Below are 20,066 nucleotides of genomic sequence, written 5' to 3' on the forward strand. Positions count from 1 at the left end.
GAGCGCTGCTGTGCGCGTGCGCAGCGCCGCCCCGCCGCTCCTGTGCCACACACAACATGGCGGAGCGGCTGCCGGCCGCGCCGCCGTCAAGCGAGAGCGGCCGTAAAGGGAGCCTCGGCTGCGCGACAGCGAGCGGCGGCGGGCGGGGTGAGTGAGCGGGGCCGCGGCCCCGGGCGGGCCGGGGGCGAGCGGCGGGCGGGGGCAGCGGGGCCGGAGCGCGGCCGGGCCCGGGGCGCTGCGCGGGGTTTGTCCGTAGCGTCCGTCAGGGCCCCGTGCCGGGCTGGCGGCGGTATCGCTGGCGTGTGGGGAAGGGAGCGGTAAGGGTGTGTGCAGCTCTAATGTTTGTCGCTGCTTGAGGCCGCGCAGGTGCTGCTCCTTGGTGTCGGGTCGCTTCTCCAGATGTTTCCAGGCCAGTTCTGTGCCCTGTGCCCAGGATCGTTGTCTCTCCCTGAAGCGCCTTCCCAGGCCGGATCCGGAGGCCTTTCCCATTCTACCTGTACAAAATTCCCCTCCCACAGCTGCGAGGGGAAGTTTCCTCTGCCCTGGTCGTGGCTCGGGGTAGCAGATCGCGGCCCTGGGCAGCCTCGGAGCTGGTCACAGAATTAATTAGGTTGGAAAAGACTTCTGAGATCATCAAGCCCATTCCAATGTCTGACCACCCTTTCCGTGAAGAAATTCTTCCCGATGTCCAACCTGAAAGCCAACCCCCCGGCACAGCTTGAGGCGATGTCCTCTCATACTTTCGCTGGTGGCCTGGGAGAAGAGACCCTCACCTGGCTACAGCATCCTTTCAGGCGGACTGATAAGGTTCCGCTCTGAGCCTCTTCTTCTCCAGGCTAAACAACCCTAGCTCCCTCAGCTGCTCCTCATAGGACTTGTGCTCTAGACTCTTCACCAGCTTCATTGTCCTTCTCTGGACTCTGGTCTGTGAAAGGCAGGTCATGGATGGCACTGTTCTGAGTAGGTTTTGCAGGACAGCAAGTGTTGTATAAAAATGTTCTTCGTCAAAATAGTTATAGTAATTATGTAGTTCCTGGTAGAGGCCTTAAATTGTCTCATATTTATTATATAAGTTTTTTTGAAAAAAAATCAGCTGTCTCCATCAGTGTAAGGTGGTATTGCTGTCCATTTATTCTTACCCTCCTCTGTTCCTTTTCTTTTACACGAATGTTCATCAGGCTCCCCAGTCTGGGGAGCTGAGCTGAAGGAGTAGCTCTATGGCATCCTTGACCCCGGACTGCTGCTGTCTTTCTTCCCTTTCTGCCCTGGCTGCAGTTTCTTATCCCTGGTCATGCCCTGCTTATGCAGTCCCTAGAGCTTTTGCTGAGCCATCTATAAGAAATTCTAGCCTAGCAAACCGAATCAGGGAGTAGTTGTCTGTATGGTAAGTCGCATGAGCCAGTTCAGGAAAGGGGCAAATTAAATGTTCTGACTGATTCAAAGGAGGAGGTAAAGGGAGGTTGGGACCACATTAATCAGTGGATAGATAGGCTTGGGCTACTGTAAGAAAACTTCCAAAGGTAATTTTTTTTCCCCCAATTCAGTCTTAAAACAGGTCAGTTACCCAGAGTGATCGATCACATCAAGTGCTTGAGAAACCACTTGTAACATCACAGTTGAAGGGGTGAGTCTGCCCCTTTGGGCATTAATGTTGGCTTGAAGTGGCTTACAGTGCCAGTGTGGCATAAAACACGCTAAAATACTGCTTCTGTATAGCAGGATTTAAAGTACAGTGTGTCTCTGTGAAAATAAAGGCTGAAGGAATGTCATCTCTCAATGTCACCTCATTCCTGCGCTCTGCATAGACTGTTCCTCCAGTGTTTCAGAAGATGCTGTCTTAACCATGCACATTTGCAGTTCTGTCATGATTCACTCCAGCCCTTCAAACAGTTATGCTTTGTTTTGTCACATGGAAAAGAAGCATTTTTTAAAAATCAGAAGCTACTGTAGATGAAAAAATGAAGGTCACTAATTCCATTTCAGTGTCCTGACTTTCACAGTGGAATAGCTTTCATTAGTGCCAGGCATTTAGCAAGCTATGTGATGATGTTTTTAGGAACTATATCCAACTTGTATTCTCCCTGTTATCATATCCACACCAAATCTCTGTTTGAGGGCAGTGAAGTCCGCAGCTCAAGGCTAGTTTTGGGTGTGCATCTGCCTGGCAAACAACATGGGATGACAACTATTAAAAAATTGCTTGATATCCGTGAAGTCTGGAGGAGATTTTTTGCTTGTCCAGAGCTGCAGGGAAAAATAAAACATGAAACAATAAAAAGCAAATAGCATGTCATAGTTTGTGTGCTTTCTCTCCCAAACAAAGAAATCCCTGTACAATGGTACCCTTACATTGGACACCCTCCCCTGTGCACTCTTCACACAGCCCTTTTAGTCCAGTGGTGGTTTTTGGTGTGGGGTCTTCTAAGAGCTTATTGGATTCTCTCTCCATCTCCGTGCAGGCAGGCCGTTAACTCTTCTTATCTTGAGTTGCAGCTTCTGCTGATGACCATGAGCTCTTTATCTTCTCATTTGTGCTGCTTGTGCACCTGCTCCCCGGTAGAGCATGGGAAAGTAAAACAAAGTCCTAGACTTAGGATAAATATTACTTAGCAACAACTAAAACACTGGTGTGTTGGCAACATTCTTCTCATTCTAAAGGCAAAACACAGCTCTGTACCAGCTACTGGGAGAATTGCTAAGGAAATTAACTCAGTTCCAGCCAAAAGCATGTCTAAGCAAAAGACCACAGCTTTCAGCCTAAGGCTTCCAGCAACCCAAGCTACGTATGGTAAGCAAGTAGATAGAAGCAAACAGCATTTTAAATCACACAGCATTATAATTCTAAGTGACTCGTTCTATTTAGACGTTACTTGCTTAAGCTAAGCAACTGGTATCTCTCAAGAAAATAATGTAATTTCTATGTGTAATCAAAAAGGGAGTATGACAATTGATGAATTGTAGTAGAATTGGGAAAATTGGTTTTGAGACCAAATGGAGGAGATTGTTCAGGGGATAAGCAGAATCTGAAACTTCATTTTGTGAAGATACTGAGTAAAGTGATGCTACGGTCCCGTGCTGGTAACACGATGTCCCGGGCACCGAGCAATCTTCTGCCTGCCTCGAGCGGGGGTGGACGGAGACCGACCATGGCGCAGGAGGGCCAGCAAAGCACCTGCTCGGGTTTGCCTTGCAACCGGTGTCGAAAGCCCGCAAGGAGGGAGGAAAAAAGCAGAGGGACTCCTTCGTGGAGGAAGGCGTTTATTGCAGGGAAAAACCTACAGAGAGAAGCCAAAGCTGTGTGGCTTGCAGCGAGTCCTGTACTTCCAAGGTCTGGGTGTGGAAAACACACAGCACCACAATTCCAGTAGAACAGAAACTCTAGGACAGTAAAAATACTTGGTTTTGTTCTCTTATCTGTCCTGTAAAGTTTTCTAAAAGCAGAATCCTCTAGAATCCACCAAACCAAATCAAAGTGTTAGGCTTACAGTTCATATTATCAAATCTATATATGCTGTTTAAGTCCTCCAGCATAAATATACTGTATGTTTCAATGTTTTCATCAATACTGAGAAATAATACTTCACATTCTCCATACTGATGGTTAGCATTGTTCTCTGCTTTTTAAACTTTCCCTTGTAGTGCCTGCTGTCCTTACAGTCACAGCTTTGTGCCAAGATAATTTTGTTCACGCTGAACTAGCAAAGTCCTGAGTTTCCTGTCTTTGCAGTAGACCTGTAAAAACATACACAAAACAACGGTGTAAAAAGAATTGTTTGACATCTCTGTGATATGGTATTTTCTTAAGCAGATTCTTTTAAGACACGGTATGTCCATGTGGCTGAAGGAACAGCATATCCCTGATACCTGTAATTTTAGCTTCCCTGTGTTGTTGGTGACAATGTAGCCACAGAAGCACAGAGCAAAATGCAGTCTGTAAAATCTGCTAGGGATGTGGTCAGGAATCTATGTGGAGTGCACTCCCTGCTTCTCTAGCAAACCTGTCAGTAGGTCACATGGCCAGTAGGTGTCCCAGCTAATCTGAAGCTAGCTCAAGCATCTCAGCAAGCCATGGTATTGGCTGTGTCATAAACATGCCAGTAAAAACAAAACTTGGTATGGAAACCTTGCAGCAGGTTATGTGTTTTGTATTTGGGTAACGTGCATGCTTGCTTGTGTTATGTATGCTTTTATTACAGCTTCTATTAACTTCACTCTTAGCAAATACCCTTTTAACACAAGCACGTTTCATAATCAGTGAAGATACTCTGATACTTAGATATATAAGAACTTCTAAATTCCATATTTATGTTGTATTCGTGAAGAGGAATTGCAAAGTTCTTTTTTCCCTTCAGCGTAAAACTTGACCTTATTTATTAGAGATCCTCACAGTTGCCAGTTATCAACTTAAGGGATTTAAGCAATGACATTTTTTATAATATTTTAAGTGAGCAACCTTAGTTATGCTACATATCACAGCAATTATATTTGCCAATACAACAAACTTGATTGTAATAGTTTTGTTTTAAAAATGAACTGCCTGTCATGACCAGATAAGAACAGGTTAGATAAGGAAATTCCATCTTTTTGAGGAATATAATTTTTACCAGATTTCAGTTGCTACTTTTAAATAATACTGGATTCTGTTGTCTTCAGTCTTACAAACAAAACTGGCTTCAAAATTGATCATCAGCAGGGTGTTCAGTTTTGTGATAATTATCTGCATCAGTAGTAATTGAAAAAGAGCCTGGTGTTTATTTTCACCCTAATCTAGCCAATTTTCCTGTTTTGAATTGTAGGTTTTCAGTGGCTTGTTTTGGAAAACTAGGTTTAATGGTTAGGATAGCATCTCTTCAGTAGCTGGCTTGTTAGACATAGGACTCAGTAACTTAGGAAACACTACTGAGCCTTACTCTTGCTAATGTTTTTCATAGGCATAATAAAGCAGTGAAGAGAAACTGAAGGAAGTATTACATGCCTTACTGATCAGAAAACTGTTTCTGAAGTATTTGGGCAAACTACCTGTATATGTAGTAAAATCTACAAAGGTAAGATCTCTTCCTTTTCTCTTTTATTTAGAAAACCTCACAACTAATGAAAACCTCTTTCACGAGTCTCAATGGCTTTACAAAAGTAACTTTGTATGTTGAGGAGCAAGGTGGAGCCTAAAACTTATTCTTTTAAGTGAGTTCTGTGGAGTCTTACCAAATTCCACAAGGCTTTTTACAGTAGGATTTGGATGAAGGCAGATTGCCCATTAGTTCTTCTTCACAAGGCTTTCAAATCCATTTAAAAGCTTCTCACTTTTATGAAATAGATCATGTAGGAGAAGACAGTAGCTCTTCATGATTTCAGGGTTAGCTGAAGTTTTGGCTTCCTTAACTTCCTGAGTATTAAGTATGTCTTTAGGCATGTGGAGATTTCATGCTGTTGCCTCTGAAATTGAGGTCTAAGTGAGAAGAGAATCTTTTTTTCAGTGTGAGAGCAACATCTTATGTGATGTGCAGTTCATAAATCCAGGATCTGCTAGCTGAAAGCGCCACAGCTATTGTTGCTAAGAACACTGTTTTGTAAGTTTGGTAGGCATTACACGAAAGTATTAAAATGGAAAGCAAACATTTGCATTTGAACTTCTGTGATGTTTCTGCTTCAGGTAGAATTCATGTAAATAGAAACTGTATGTTTCACAGTGGCTGCTACAATTATGTTTAATAACAGACTTCAGACTATCTTGATAGAAAATTGTGATTCTGACGTCCAACAGTGCAATTCTCAAATTCCAACTTAAATCAGAAAGTCTCCTAAGTATGTGTTTGTTTGCATTCACACATGTACTTCTTTATTCACATTAAGGTCTCCATGTTTTTAGAATTGCTTTCAGGCTTCTTTGTGGATCTACCCATGCAGATTCAGCACAAAGACTGCTTTATTTCTGTGTTTGGGGTTTTTGAATAGGTTGAAGGTGTGGAGAGCATGGGTTATGATATTGAGCGCTTTGTGGGCTATGTTAATGAAGGGCTGTTGTGCTCCATCTGCCGAGACGTGTTAGAAGATCCACTGCAGGCTCCTTGTGAACACGCTTTCTGCACTGCCTGTATCCATGGCTGGCTTGTTCATCACAGTAACTGCCCTGAAGACAGACAAGTGATTGATGTGTCTTTGCTACGACCTCTCTACAGGTATCCAATAATCTTGCTGTGTGTTGGAATTGCATTAATTTAGGATTTCTCAGTTTTGCTTGCACAGCTTCATTTCCTGTCGATACTGTCACTCAAGACTGTCTTTATCCAGTATGCCCATGGCAGACACCGACTACTTGCATGAAAGCATTAGCATTTTCTATTTATTATAACTTAACTTTTAGGGTGTTAGGATTTCAAAACTGAAAGAACACTTAATTTGTTCTCCACCTTTTTATATCTTGAATGCTGATTCTAGATACCTGTCTGGATATTATTCTGAATGTTCTTTACAGCATCAAAACTTTTCCATACATGATTTTAGAGAAAGTCAGCAGAGCAACTCTTGATGACAGTCGCTACACACTCTATATCTCTTTTCTTTTCAGTCTTAGCTAGATGCTGTAGTGGGGTTTGTAATTAACAATTCCTAGAGATATGAACCAAATTTCTGACCTTCAAATTCTTTTTAAAATAGATCTTTAGACATAGGGAATGTCTGTTGTGAGCCACCTTGTCATGTAAAGCAGGCTGTTTTCCCAAGTGCCTTCTATAACTGGTCAGGCAGTTGAACCAGATGATTGTTGTTGGGCCTTTCCAAACAAACTGTTCTATTTTAAATTGTTAATTCCTGCTAGTGTCAGCACAAAACACTTTCAACAGTAGACGCTGCTTGCTGTTTAACACCTGCATTGTCTAATCTTGCTCAGATAAATAGTTACATTGTATTTAAGGCCTCCAGCTGCAGTAAATTTAACTTCATTAGTACTTACAATGTAATTTTTCATTAATGAGATTTTACTATCTGGAAGTTAGCTATGGCGTAGACAGAGCTCTAGAGTTTAATTTTTAGATTTTGTCTGTACTCACTGTAGTCCTTTAGTCTGGCATGTTTAGAAACACAGAACTTAAATGACAGTGAGTAGCCCTGGTGTTTGGTATTGATAGTATCTGCTGAGCCAGTAAAAGGTCACGATTAGAAATTATTCAAAAATAAAGATTTCATTTGCACATTTAAATTTGGAGACTGGCTTTTCCATTAACATTGTTTCTTTCAGGCTGTTTTTTTCTGGTATGGTCACTTGAATTCTTAAAAAAAGAAATAAATTAAGATAGTCATAATTTTTCCTAATGGAGATTAGAATCTTGCTTTTTTTTTCCCAAAAGTTGAAAATAAAAATTTTTCAATAATGTTCCCAGATTTAAGAACAAATTCTTTTCTTTGCCTGTAGATATATGAAAAATGATTTAAACCGTCTTCAGCTACATTGCAGAAACAGGGAGTATGGCTGTGAAATGGTTTGTTCTCTGGAGTCTATAGACAGGCATGAAAGGGAGTGTGAGTACAGTCAGATACCTTGCTCCAATGCTGGTGAGTAACATCAAAGAAGTTGAGTCCTTTATATTTAAAAAACATGTTTGTCATCTTCCTGTCGACAGAACAACAATAATAGCCATTATTTTCTAACAGAAATTCAAAGCTTTGGCATGATCTGCTCTTTACAGCAGTGTTATTGAGCAAAATATAGTACCAGTTTATGGTAGTTGTGATGATTAGCAACTGTTTCTTATCCAAAAACTAACCAAAATGAATATGATGAACTTCAAATGTATGAAAATGTAGTAGTGCATTAGTTTTGCTTTCTGTCAAGTTATGAGTTTGTTTCCCAGTTCTGACTGCATGTTCTGATGTTTGAACGAATGCAGTAGCCCCTGCAGAAGACTTAGGGGTCATAATTTATTTATAAAACACCTGGTTGCCTGGTGCATGTGCAGCTGCCAACTCTGTGCCATGATTTTAACAAGAACGTATCTTGGAAGGAAGAATTATTCTAAGCTAAATTCCGGTTAGAATTGTTCATGTTGAGGTTTTTATTTAAAACAAGGTTGCACCTCCTGAGAAAGAAACATGCCTCTAAAGAGGAACATACTGTTACAATTTCCCAGTTGATTTCATTTGAAATGTTGTATGATCCTAGATAAAGTTAATTTCTAATTAATGATGCTAAGGGCATAGTTGAGTCTGCCGTTGTAATTAATTATGAGATGATTAAGGTGTTAGAATTGCTCTACTGGAAGTTGTAATTTCTCTCAGAAGTAAGTGACTTCTGCAGATGCTTGATTCATGTGTTCTACTTCCTACAGAAACTGTAGTGTTTTATGGAGTTACCACGCTGGGTGTCTGGTGTTTGGGGTGTGAAGGCTCTCACATCTCTTGAACTCTTTCCCAAGAATACCTGGAATATATTTTGAGTACCACAATAACAAATCATTATATTTATTAGTAAAGCTTTTCTAGAGAACTCTTTTGTCATTTTCTGGCATGGTTTGTTGGGAAGTTTCAATACTCCATTGTTTCAGTTTCCTTAAGTTGATATTCCCTTCAAATTAAATGCAAGGGTGTAGTGCAACAAAGAGTGCCTCAAAGATTAAACTACAAACTTCATAGATTTGACTTCATAAGTTAAGACTACAAACTTTAAGTTTAGAGTTAAATGTAGCAATAGTTTATATAGTGTTTATTTTTTATTCTTTACATTTTACTTTTAATCACCACAGGACTGCAAAGTTGGTATCCTAGAATTTCTGTGGAAATGTTTCTATCTTTGTATGAGTTATTAAACGTTCATAAATAAATGTTCTAACTTATTTATGTGGTCTAGTACATTATGGACAAGACCATCAAATCATCTGGAAAACAAGTTTACATTCCATCCCACCCACATCTGTCTTTACTACATCTTTGGACTTTTCCCTAAGTTTGATAGTGTAATATTTTTTTACACATGTGCATTCTTTATCAATTCCAGTCATTGCAATCTACGTCGGAAGCACAGGCAAGCTGCTAGGGTCTTAGCTTGGCATCAGGATTGTCATTACTGAAGTTAATTTAATGCCAGACCAGCAATAGAAGATTTTATAGAAAATAGCTCCTTCCAACCTTTCAGTATTTTCAGTTAATGGATAAGTATCTTAATGAGACTTTTAACAGCGTTGTATTAGTAGCTACGTGTGTGTAACTGTCGTATTTCATATTCTAAAGAAATCACTTTTCCCAGCTTCCTTTCTGGAGTGGTTTTGTTTGGAATGACTCAAAATGCTTTTGTTGTAAATGACTGTCTTGCCTTGCTCTTCCTTGCTCAGGTTGTACGGTGCAGATTGAGCGGCGTAACATGGACGGGCACCTGGCGGTGTGCGAGTACCGGAGCCGGGAGTGCCCCAATGGCTGTGGTTACACCATTCTCAGCGCAGAGGACACGCAGCACAACTGTGTGGCAGAGCTAAGAACTGAGCTGGAGCTACTTCGGTACAAACCTTCTGTTCCTCTCGTGTTTGTGTTGGGCTGGGCTTAAAATCGCGGCATGAAGCACTTTGAAATACTAGCACTAGATTCTGGTATGTGTTAAATGGTCCATTAATTACTTGATGCTAATGGGCCAGAATTTTATTATGTGTCAGCACAGACTTTAAATTCTTGCTGTTTTGAGTCTTCTGTTGTTGGGGTTTTTTTTTGTCCAAGTTACTATAAATCTTAAAATACCCTTGCTTGCAGTTGAACAGAACTGTGAGCTTACTATGTAAAATGACAAAAAAACTAAGAAAACTGAAGTTGGCAATTTAATGTGTCCATTGGCCTGTTGTAGACACAAAGTCACATTATTTAATAATTGTATTTAGTTTATGTTTTTACAGATAGAGAAGATAAAAATCTGTAATTATTTTGGCAGATACAGGTAGATTCAACTGCTGAAGATCTAATTTTGATTTTTTTTAAAGTCCTGGTAGATTAATAACAGTCAGTGAATATGACTCTTCTTACCAGCATCCTTGTTTTCCTCTTATATATGTTTCTGTAGCTTTCCCTTTTCATTATACTCCAGTTGGACTTTTTTTTCCCCTCATGCTCCTTCCTATTTGTATCTTTCAGCTCCTAAGTGTTGTGCTTTTGAACACTGCTGTGAAGTCAGGCTCAAATGTGGTTTAAATGCGTTGAGACACAAGGGATTCTGCTACCTGGTTTCTGAACTCAAAAGGTTAATATAGTGCCAGCTGGTTTTGGCTGTGGAGCTGTGTGAGTGACTAGGCTGTAACAGTTTACTGCATACTGTCATTTTACTGCATGGTGTCCACCATAAAAGTGAGCACAGATTGCACAGAACCATGGAATCATTTAGGTTGGAAAAGAGCTCTAAGATCATTGAGTCCAGCAATTAATCCAGCACTGCCAGGCCCACCACTAAACTGTGCCTATAAGTGCCTACCATGTCCACACACTCAGGCTGTCTCACTTCCTTACCTGTTTAGTGGTACTATAGGATTCAGACTTTTTATCTTGGCTGCCTCTATTTCATAACACTTAGCAAGCACATACTGTAGGCAAGCAGCAGAAAATCACCCAAAGTCATAAATACACATTCTTGAGCTCATGGAATTACTTGAGGAATATGATATGATTGTCCCTCTATAGGCTCTTCATGGGCACTTCAGTGCCCCTGGGCACAAGGCACTTCTTTATGCCAGTTTTTTTTTTAATTAACAAGTCATGCTTCTACAGGGGCATCCTGTAGAGCTTGATGGGAATCAGATCAGGCTGTTTGGCTGCAAGAAGGCTTTCTGGAATTTGAAAATCGTTCTTTTCTCTGCTTACAAGACTTCACAAGGAGAAATAAACTTTTTAGGTCAGAAATGATCTGCAGAGTGGAGGAGGCAAAACATGAGATGGAGTCAAGGTTAGATTCACAGAGAAGGCATATGGTCCAAAAAGAAAGTATTCTGCAAAATGAAATTGAAGAACTAAAGGTAAATACAAACCTTTTTTTTTCTCTCTCTCTTAACAGTCTAGCTGTTTGCTTTTCCCAGTAGCAGTTACTTATTTTGTAAGTAAAGTCTCATACAGAGGAAAATGGTATTAAGTATGGGAAGCAAAACCAACAAAGCTTTGCCAGGTTATTCAGCTCTATGGAGAAGCAGGCTGGATGCTGTATTGCTGGGGTTTATCTGCTTCAGGTTCACTGGAGCTCACCTGGGTACTCCATCAGTGTCTGTGCATGCGTAACATTGTCAGCAGATCAGTCTGAAACTGATTTCAATGTCTAAATGTAGAGTATACATCACAAACTGGATGTAATTAAACATCCAGCTCCATTTTTAATTGCTGTCCAAAGTGGCTTAGTCCAGAGCTGACACAGAGCCCTACTGCCAACAGTGGTGTTTGCACTGTGGTTCAGAAGGTTGGAAAGGTGCACAGTAAACTTCATCAGGCAACAAGCAAGGCTGTCTTATCCTCTTAGTCATCCTGTTTTTATTATATCACAGAACAATGATTTTTAAAGCAGTGGATGTGCTTTATAGTTTACATTTTTATTTTTACTAGATTTGACATTAAATCCTTGCAGAATGTATCTGAACATAACCAGAACCACATTTTGTTTGGATTCTTGAAATAGAAAATAAAAGCAGCAAGAGGGTAAATCGGCTGTTTCTTATCATACGTTGTAAGAAACTTTTTGAAAAACACGTTGGAATCTTTAGAACAAGACCATTCCAGAAGGCGAATGCTGGATTGTGTCTCAAATTGTTTATATTTGCTATCGAAAAATTATTTCCGTGTTCTTTATTCTTAAGACTCCATCGCCCTACGTGCATGGCCAGCTCAACTTCATCGCGCCATCATTAGAAGAGGGTTTGTTTCTTGCAGTGAATTTGTATTTGCATTTCAGAGTCAGATGTCACGAATGATGTCAGATGTGCGGTCTCTGATGGCTGCGGAGAGACAGCACCGTCAAGAGCTGGAGCAGGCAGAGCTGGAAAAACGGGAGTTGATGGAGCTGCTGAAGGGGCTGCAGAAGGACTGTCGATTAACTACTGCAGAGGGAAGCAGGAAGTCAAATTTCCGTCCTTTGACACGACTAGAGAGTGTGAAAAGAAAACCTAGGGAAGTTACAGTTATCTAAATAGTACTAAGCTCAAAAAGCATTTTCTTCAAATACTGTCTTCTGGCAAACTGCTTTCTTTGAATGATTGGTAAATTTTATATAATTTCTGACTTACTTGTTTTCTTTTAAAGTCTAAATTACAACTGTATTTCCTTTGGGGCCATAAAAACAAACAGAAGAATTTTTTTCTGAGGGAATACTGATCATTAAAACCAGTAATTGGAAGACATATTTTTAGCTAATGGGGAGGAGACTTGATTCATTCTCTCTTTACTGTATCACTTACAGGAATCTTTCAAGCCTGAAAGCTACAGCCTTTTAAAGTTAAAGATATGGACTATTATAGACCAGGAAGAAAACAACATTTAAATACCTATGTTTCAAACAAAAAAGCAAATGTGACCACTTGGGATGTGCTTAATTTGGGGAAAAGTGAATAGTAGAATTAGTAAGTCAGTAATAGAAGTTAATAAGATTTTGTTTGTTTGTAGTTTGTAGAAGGTCTTATTTCAAAGGTTGAAAGCAAGCACTTTAAATTGTAATTCTTCTGCTATGTAAAGCTTCGGGTGAGATTGACTGTTGCTTTAGAGCTTCTTCTCATTTCCCAGGCTGATACACACTTAAGAGACTAATGCTAAAGCCCAAGGTAGTAGAATGATCTAAAACCTTTTAAACAGATGTGTGAATAACTTTGAGTTTGTGGGAATGGATCTGCTTCTTATTTAAAAAATTGAAGCTTTTATATGTGAAAGTATCAGGAATTTCTACAGGATCTTTTAAGCATAAGACCAGTCCATTTGGTACTCAATGTCTTTAAAGCATATATAAATACTTAGAGTATCTTTTATTTTCTTGTGGCGGGTTTAAGGCTACTTGATATGCACAAGAGATAAATATTTGCACAGTCACTTGGGCTTCAGACATCTGTGTTAGTGCTCAAGCACTAACACAGGGCTGCAGGGAGTGCCAGAGCCTGGCACTGGCATCTGAGGGTAACAGAACACCTGTGTGAGTGCGAGCAGGTCAATGATCTGCTCTGCTTAGTGCTACAACTCAAAGAGGAGATGGAAGGGTTAAGGGATGTTAGAGCATCTGAGGAAGAGATTGACTGGTAGAGCCATACTCTGCCTCTCCTGAGGCAAATGTACCAGTCACATGCACCTCGGATAGTGGAGGATCGCTAGAGGTGAACCTAGGGTGGCAGGCCTGTGATGGGGGCAAAAGCATTGGCCCGGCTAAAGTGCATCTACACCAATGCACCATGTGGGCAGCAAGCAGGAGGAGCTGGAAGCCATTGTCCAGCAGAAAGGTTTTGATGTTGTCACCATCACAGAAACGTGGTGGGATGACTCGCATGACTGGAGTGCTGCAATGGCTGGATATAAGCGCTTTAGAAGAGACAGGTGAAGCAGGAGAGGTGGTTGGATAGCACTGTACAATGGGGAGTGTTTTGATTGGATTGAAATTGATGATGAAGATGACAAGGTTGAGTGCTTCTGGTAAAGATCAGGGTGAAGGTCAGCAGGGCAGACATCATGGTGGGAGTCTGTTAGAGACCACCCAGCCAGTCCAGGCTGATGACGTGTTCTACAAACAGCTGGCAGAAGCCTCACAGTCACCAGCCTTTGTACTCAGGGGTGACTTCAACTTGCCAGATGTCTGCTGGAAATACAGCAGAGAGGAAGCAGCCTAGGAGGTTCCTGGAATGTGTGGAAGACATCTTTCTAACTAACACAACTGGTAGATGAGCCTAACAGAGGAGGGGCCCTATTGTTTGTGGCAAAGAAGGACTGGTGGGTGATGAGATGGTCAGTGGCCATCTTGGGCAGGGTGACCATGAACTGTTAGGGCTTTCTGTACTGGGTGAAGTGAGGAGGGGCACCAGCAGAATTTCCACCTTGGGCTTTGGCGAGCTGACTTTGGCCTGCCTAGGGCATTCATTGACCAAGTCCCTTGGAAGTCAGTCCTGAAGGGCGAAGGAGTACAGGAAGGTGGATCTGCTTTAAAAAGGAATTATTAAATATTCAGGAACAGACTGTCACCATGTGTAGAAAAACAAGTTGTCAGGAAAAAAGACCAGTGTGGTTAAACAGAGAGCTTAAGCTGGAGTTTAGGGGAAATAAAAGAGAATATATCACCTCTGGAAGGAGGGTCAGGTAACTTGGGAGGACTGTAAGGGTGTCACAAGGTCATGTAGGAAGAAGATTAAAAGGGACAAAGCCCAACTAGAACTTGATTTGGCCACTACAGTTAAAGACAACAAAAAAGTTTCTATTAATATTTTGACAGCAAAAGGAGGGTCAAGGAGTGGCTCTGCCATTAGTTGAATCCAGAGGGTGGTGTAGTGACAGGGGTTGAGGAAAAGGCAGAGGTACTTAATGCCTTCTTTGCCTCGGTCTTCAATATCAGGATCAGTTATTCTCAGGATGCCCAGCTCCCTGAGATGGAAGTTGTTGATGGGCACATGAGTGAAATCCCCATAATCCAGGAGGAGATGGTTAGTGACCTGCTCTGCCAGTTAGACACTCACAGGTCTACGGGCCCTGATGGGATCCACCCCAGGGTAATGAGGGAACTGGCAAAAGTATTTGCCAAAACACTTTCAATCATCTATCAGCAGTCCTGCTCAACTGGAGAAGTTCCATCTGACTGGAGATTAGCAAATGTATCACCCATCTACAAGAACGGTTGGAAGGATGACCTGGGGAACTACAGGCCTGTCAGCCTGACTTCGGCTCGGGCCAAGGTTCTGGAAGAGATCATCCTGAGTGCCATTACATGGCACATGCAGGACAACCAAGGGATCAAGCCAGGCTTTAAGAAAGGCAGGTCCTGCTTGACTGATCTGATCTGCGACCAAGTGACCTGCTGAGAAGGTGAGGGAGAGGCTGTGGATGTTGTCTATCTAGACTTCAGGGAAGCATTTCACACCATCTTCCATAGCACCCTCCCAGACAAACTGGCTACCTGGGGTTTGGATGGGTGGACTCTCCAATGGATAAAAAATTGGCTGGTTGTTAGGCCCAGAGAGTGGTGGGGAACGGAGCTAAATCCAGTTGGCAGCTGGTCACTGGTGGTGTTCACCAGGGCTCAGTATTTGGGCCAGTTCTGTTTAACACCATTATTAATGATCTGGTCTTGGGGATTGAGTGCGCCCTGAGTAAATTTGCAGACACCACCAAGTTGGATGGGATGTTGATCTGTTTAAGGGTAGGAAGGCTCTGCAGACAGACCTGGACAGGGCCGATGAATGTGCGACGGACAGCTGCACGAGGTTCAGTAAGGCAAAGTGCTGGGTCCTGCCCTTGGGTTGCAGCAACCCCATGCAGTGCTACAGGCTGGGGGCAGAGTGGCTCGAGAGCTGTTCAGCAGAAAGGGACTTGGGGGTGCTGGTTTACAGCTGGCCTAATATGAGCCAACGTGTGGCCAGGTGGCCAAGAACGCCAGTAGCATCCTGGCCTGTATCAGAAATAGTGTGGCAGTGATTGTCCCTCTATATTTGGCACTGGTGAGGCCACACCTTGAGTGCTGTGTCTAGTTTTGGCCCCTCACTTTAAAAAGGGCATTGAAATGCTTAAGCATGTCCAGCAAAGGGCAACAAAGCTCATGAAAGGTCTAAAAAGCTTGTCTAATGAGGAACAGCTGAGAGGGCTGGGTTGGTTTAGCCTAGAGAAGAGGAGGCTCAAAGGGGGACCTCTTCACTCTCTACAACTCCCTGAAAGGAGGTGTAACCAGGTGGGGACTGGTCTCTACTACTGTGCCTACAATGAGAGGACAAGAGGAAATGGCCTTAAGCTGAGACAGTGGAGATGCAGATTAGATGTTAGAAAAAAAATTTTCACTGTTAGGGTGGTCAAGCATTGCAATAGGGTGCCCAGGGAGCTGGTGGAGTCACCATCCCTGGAGGTGTTCAGGAGTTGTCAGGATCTGGGGCTGGGCAATGGTTTAGTGGTTTTGGGGTTACAGGAGTAGTTCTGGGTTGACAGTTGAACTTGGTCTCTTCCACCCTTGATGATTCTGTGACTCAAAGTTTGCAATAGAATTTTTTAACAGACTCACAAATCAAGGAGGCATTTGTCTGTAAGCACTGCATGAGAAATCTGTATAGTTCAAAGACTTTCTCCAAACTTCTTATGCAGCCTGTTCATGATCTTTTCAGTGCTATAACTAAGCCATATTCTCAGCTCATCAGTGGACTAACTATAGAGGTATCTAGCCTTCTGTTTACTGAATGTGTTAAATCAGTTTTGAAGGCTCAGGAAAATGTGTGCAGGTTCAACAACCAGAATATGTTAGTTTTATAGTTTAGAAAGCAACTTCATTACTGTGCATGCCTTGCTGTCACTCAGAGCAATGCTTTTATAGCTAATAGCATAACCAAAGAGAGAGGCAGCAATCTTCTTTAGCACATAGTCTACATTATGAAGACTTGTGGTCAGAGCTGTCTGAATTTCGGGCATTAATAATTCCTTCTAACTTGCTGTTTCTTTAGTACCACTGAGGCAGATGTGCACATATTCAGGTCTTAGTATTTAAAAACTGGTCTTGTGTATTTAAAAACTGATATAAATAGCTCTTCTGTAAAAGTGGGTTTTTTTCAGGGAAAAAAAACACATTCAAAGTAATTTAGAGTATTTGGGACACTATAGCAGTCTCACCAATTCATGGCATAGCACATCTCTTAAGCAGCCATGTTTAATAATCTCAAACAGTAAACCAGTAGCTATAATTTGGGAAGACCTTCATTCACACTAAATGTTCAGTGGTCAGTTCACTTAATCAGTGTGTGTATTAAAGCAATAGGTAGAAAGTAAGAATGCTGTTACTCTCGTGTTCTAAACAAGCAAGCTGTGAGTATCTGTGCTCTGCGTGACATTATTGCAGCATTCATGCTAATTTTCAAGCTTTTTGGCAACATCAGATTTCATGCTATTAGATTTAGTTAGTGCTTTTCTGTGTATCGTAACTGTGTGGTGGTGATGTGACTTTATCTACTTTGCCTAATGTAAAGAAGAAAATCACTTCAAAATCCTTTAGAACTCAATGAACTGGATCATCTTTCTTGAGTCAGAGGGCAGTAACCCAATCTTTTCTGTTCCGACCACAGAAGAAAGCAAGTTATTAGCTCTGTGCTTTCCCCATAAAGGGATCTCTGCATTTGTTTGCTTTAGAAACTTCACCCACTTATTTATGACTAAATTCCTCCTAGCATGGGAAATAGGGTTTATTTGTTTACTTAGTGTTTGGTCTGCTGTCTTTTCCCTAAGTGCTGGACATGAAACTGTGTGAGAAAACGCATCCTGGATGGTAAGGAAGGACTTTCTGCTGTGCAACCAAGCTCTGACAGTCTGAACTTCCAGTGTGGAAATATGGCCCACTGGCTGCTGGAATGGGCTGTCACTGTGGGTTTCCTTTAGCAGCAGAGAAGCCCTTTCAGAGATGTTTTAAATAGGTACACAGTAGCTAATGGCATCAGGTCTCTCTGGTGGCTCTAAGCTTTATGCCATTCCTCTGGGTTGGTAACGGTTCTGCACTTCACATTTTCCTCTGCTAATGAACTTCTCACAGGGTGGCATTGCTGAAGTATCGTCATCATTTGACCTGTCTTACAGCTGACTAGACTGACATGAAAGAGCCTGTTACATTAATATTTCATCTACTTGCTTTTCCAGTGTCATGTATTATGCAGCTCTTAATAGTGGTTGGCAGAAGCAAGGGATTTTTTTTCTTTCTTTCAAATAGTCTGTTAATCCTTTCCACAAAAACTAGGACTCCAAATATTGTACTAGACCTGACAGAAGTTAAAGATACTCACTTGGAAATGCTACTTCCTTAGGCGTGATCATATTTTAGAATTATATGAGAGACACTGCTAAAAGTGCATTACAGGAGGGTTCCAGCACGGAATTACTGGCATTATTATTCTCATACTAAATCACACTTTAATCAGTTCCATTTCCTCACAAGTGGAACTGCTGCTCAAGTGGACCAGTAACTGTGCAAATTGTTGTATTTTGAGTTGCTGCTTCTAGCTCTTTGCAGCTGGAAGAGGGAGAGCAAAGAGAGAGAACACATAAATGTGGTGTGACTGTTCCCTCAGCCCAAAAGCAGTGATGCGGCTGCACCAGCCTGTGGCACCAGGCTTACCAGTGTGAGCTGCCAGCGTGTGGCAGGGAGTTAACATGGCATTAGAATTAAAAGGAGATTAAGTCTTTATCCAGTTAGGTGGGTACACAATGTCAGAGTACCAAGCCTGGGAGATTCACAAACAAAATTCTGAGAGAGCAAGTGGTTAAGTAAAGTACGTGGAACTTTAATCTACAAGAGTTTCTTGTCAGCATAGAAGGGAAGGGAATTGCACACTCAAGCAAAATACCTGCTATAGTGATGTATTTTGACTGGCCAAAAGTGGTTTTATCTGAAATGTTCTTAGGTGTTTGTATGAAGTAATGTATTAATAGACCCCAGTTGCAAACAGTTCCTAATTTACAGAAATGGGTAGCCTTGCAAATGAAATTTTCCATGTGCTGTCTTCTTGGATGTTTCTGGCATGGTGCTTCTCTACAGCCACTTTCCTTAGAAGTGCTGGGTAGTATTGACAGGGAGCAATACTAGCCTTGCCTTTCCCCCGTACTGTTGTCAGATGGAGTACGGTAGGTCAGGGAGATTTTACCACGTAGAAGATGCCTTTATAAACACCTACAATTCTATGCAACTTTCTATTAACAGAGTAAACACTGAACTGTCTTCCAGCATTATGGGTCGCTGCCAGTCTATTTACGTTTTCTACCTTTATATGCACAAGGATAAACCAGTGCTAAACAGATCTTAATCTCTAGGCTGTATAAGAAACAGTAACACTTTGTATCACTTTGAAGTACACTTTGTATAAAAGTTGAACTAATAAAGGGTCTACATCATAATTAACACACTTCGGTTCACTTCATTCTGTACAGAAGTTTGAGTACCCTCTGTATCAGATGGAATGGCAACATTTAGGTACACTGGCCTGCAGAGCACGGGAGTCATGAATGCACTACAGTTACAGGTTTGGTGCCCTGGAGCAGGTAAGGCTGCATTTTCCCTTGTAGAGGGAGCAGTAAACAAAGCAGGTGTTCAGTCAAACTATCCCTTCTCCAGGATTTCCCTCCTGCCTCATAGATGGGAGTTTCTGAATGGGATGAGCAGCTGCTTGGAAGGCAAAACACTGGCAAAAGTTGAGAATTCCTGGAGTATGGCACTCCAGTCCTGCACAGACAACAGGAAAATGATGGGGCAAGAAGGGAAAAACTCTGTCCATCAAATGCAGGGATCTCATCCCTAATGCAAATTTTTATGGCCACTACAAAAACCCAGGTGGGATATGAACATGTAAGAAGAGCAAAACAACAAGCTGTTGTATTTGCTTAAACATGAGCAATCTGGACACGGGGCACTCAAGCAGGAATTTGCTGCATGCAGGCCTCAGCCTTCACCATCTAGACACATTCTGTTACCCGATGGAGGAGCTACTCAGCAGGAAAAAAAAGGCTGAAAGCTAACATGGCACAACTAGAGACCAGCCTGGGAGCTGGCAGATAACCTGTTTATCTCCTACACCTCTCCATCTGCACCTGGCCCTCAGCCACATTACAGACTGCATTGCAGCTAAAGATTATGGAGGCAAAAAAAACCACACACAACTTGTCTCACCCTTATGCCAAACACAAACTGTGCTTTTGTCTGTCCGTGCTGCATTGGAGATCTCTGCCTCACTCCCCCCCTGCCACTGTTCTGCTCATCAAGTAAGCACAGGAATCTCTAAAGTTAGCCACTTCCTGGTGCTCCAGTCAGGAAACAAAACCTGAAAATTTCTTTTTTTAGCCAGAGTATCAAAAGCAAAATTAAGCACTTTAAAGTGTTACTTACTCACAGTAGCAATCCTATTTTAAAGGGCAAACCAAGTAACACCTGA

General features: G+C 41.8%; 1 protein-coding gene across 5 annotated transcripts; it reads left to right on the forward strand.

The window, feature by feature from the left end:
• The first annotated feature begins 88 nt into the window (after positions 1-88).
• LOC309574558 (RING finger protein 151-like) lies at positions 89-19,015 on the forward strand. Of its 5 annotated transcripts, none has more exons than XM_082284335.1 (8): positions 104-147; positions 1,545-1,624; positions 4,932-5,045; positions 5,953-6,176; positions 7,409-7,548; positions 9,321-9,483; positions 10,838-10,976; positions 11,897-19,015. In XM_082284335.1, exons 4-8 carry the CDS (start codon positions 5,971-5,973, stop codon positions 12,128-12,130), a joined length of 882 nt encoding a protein of 293 aa, XP_082140461.1. In that variant the 5' UTR covers positions 104-147; positions 1,545-1,624; positions 4,932-5,045; positions 5,953-5,970; the 3' UTR covers positions 12,131-19,015. The 5 variants fall into 5 exon arrangements, with proteins under 5 accessions (XP_082140463.1, XP_082140461.1, XP_082140465.1 ...); XM_082284339.1 differs by having other exon boundaries at positions 10,856-10,976; XM_082284336.1 differs by lacking the exon at positions 104-147 and adding an exon at positions 209-317.
• Positions 19,016-20,066: the final 1,051 nt, after the last annotated feature.

The sequence above is a fragment of the Coloeus monedula genome, assembly GCF_965178545.1.
Source record: "Coloeus monedula genome assembly, chromosome: 1".
Classification (NCBI taxonomy): Eukaryota; Metazoa; Chordata; class Aves; order Passeriformes; family Corvidae; genus Coloeus; species Coloeus monedula.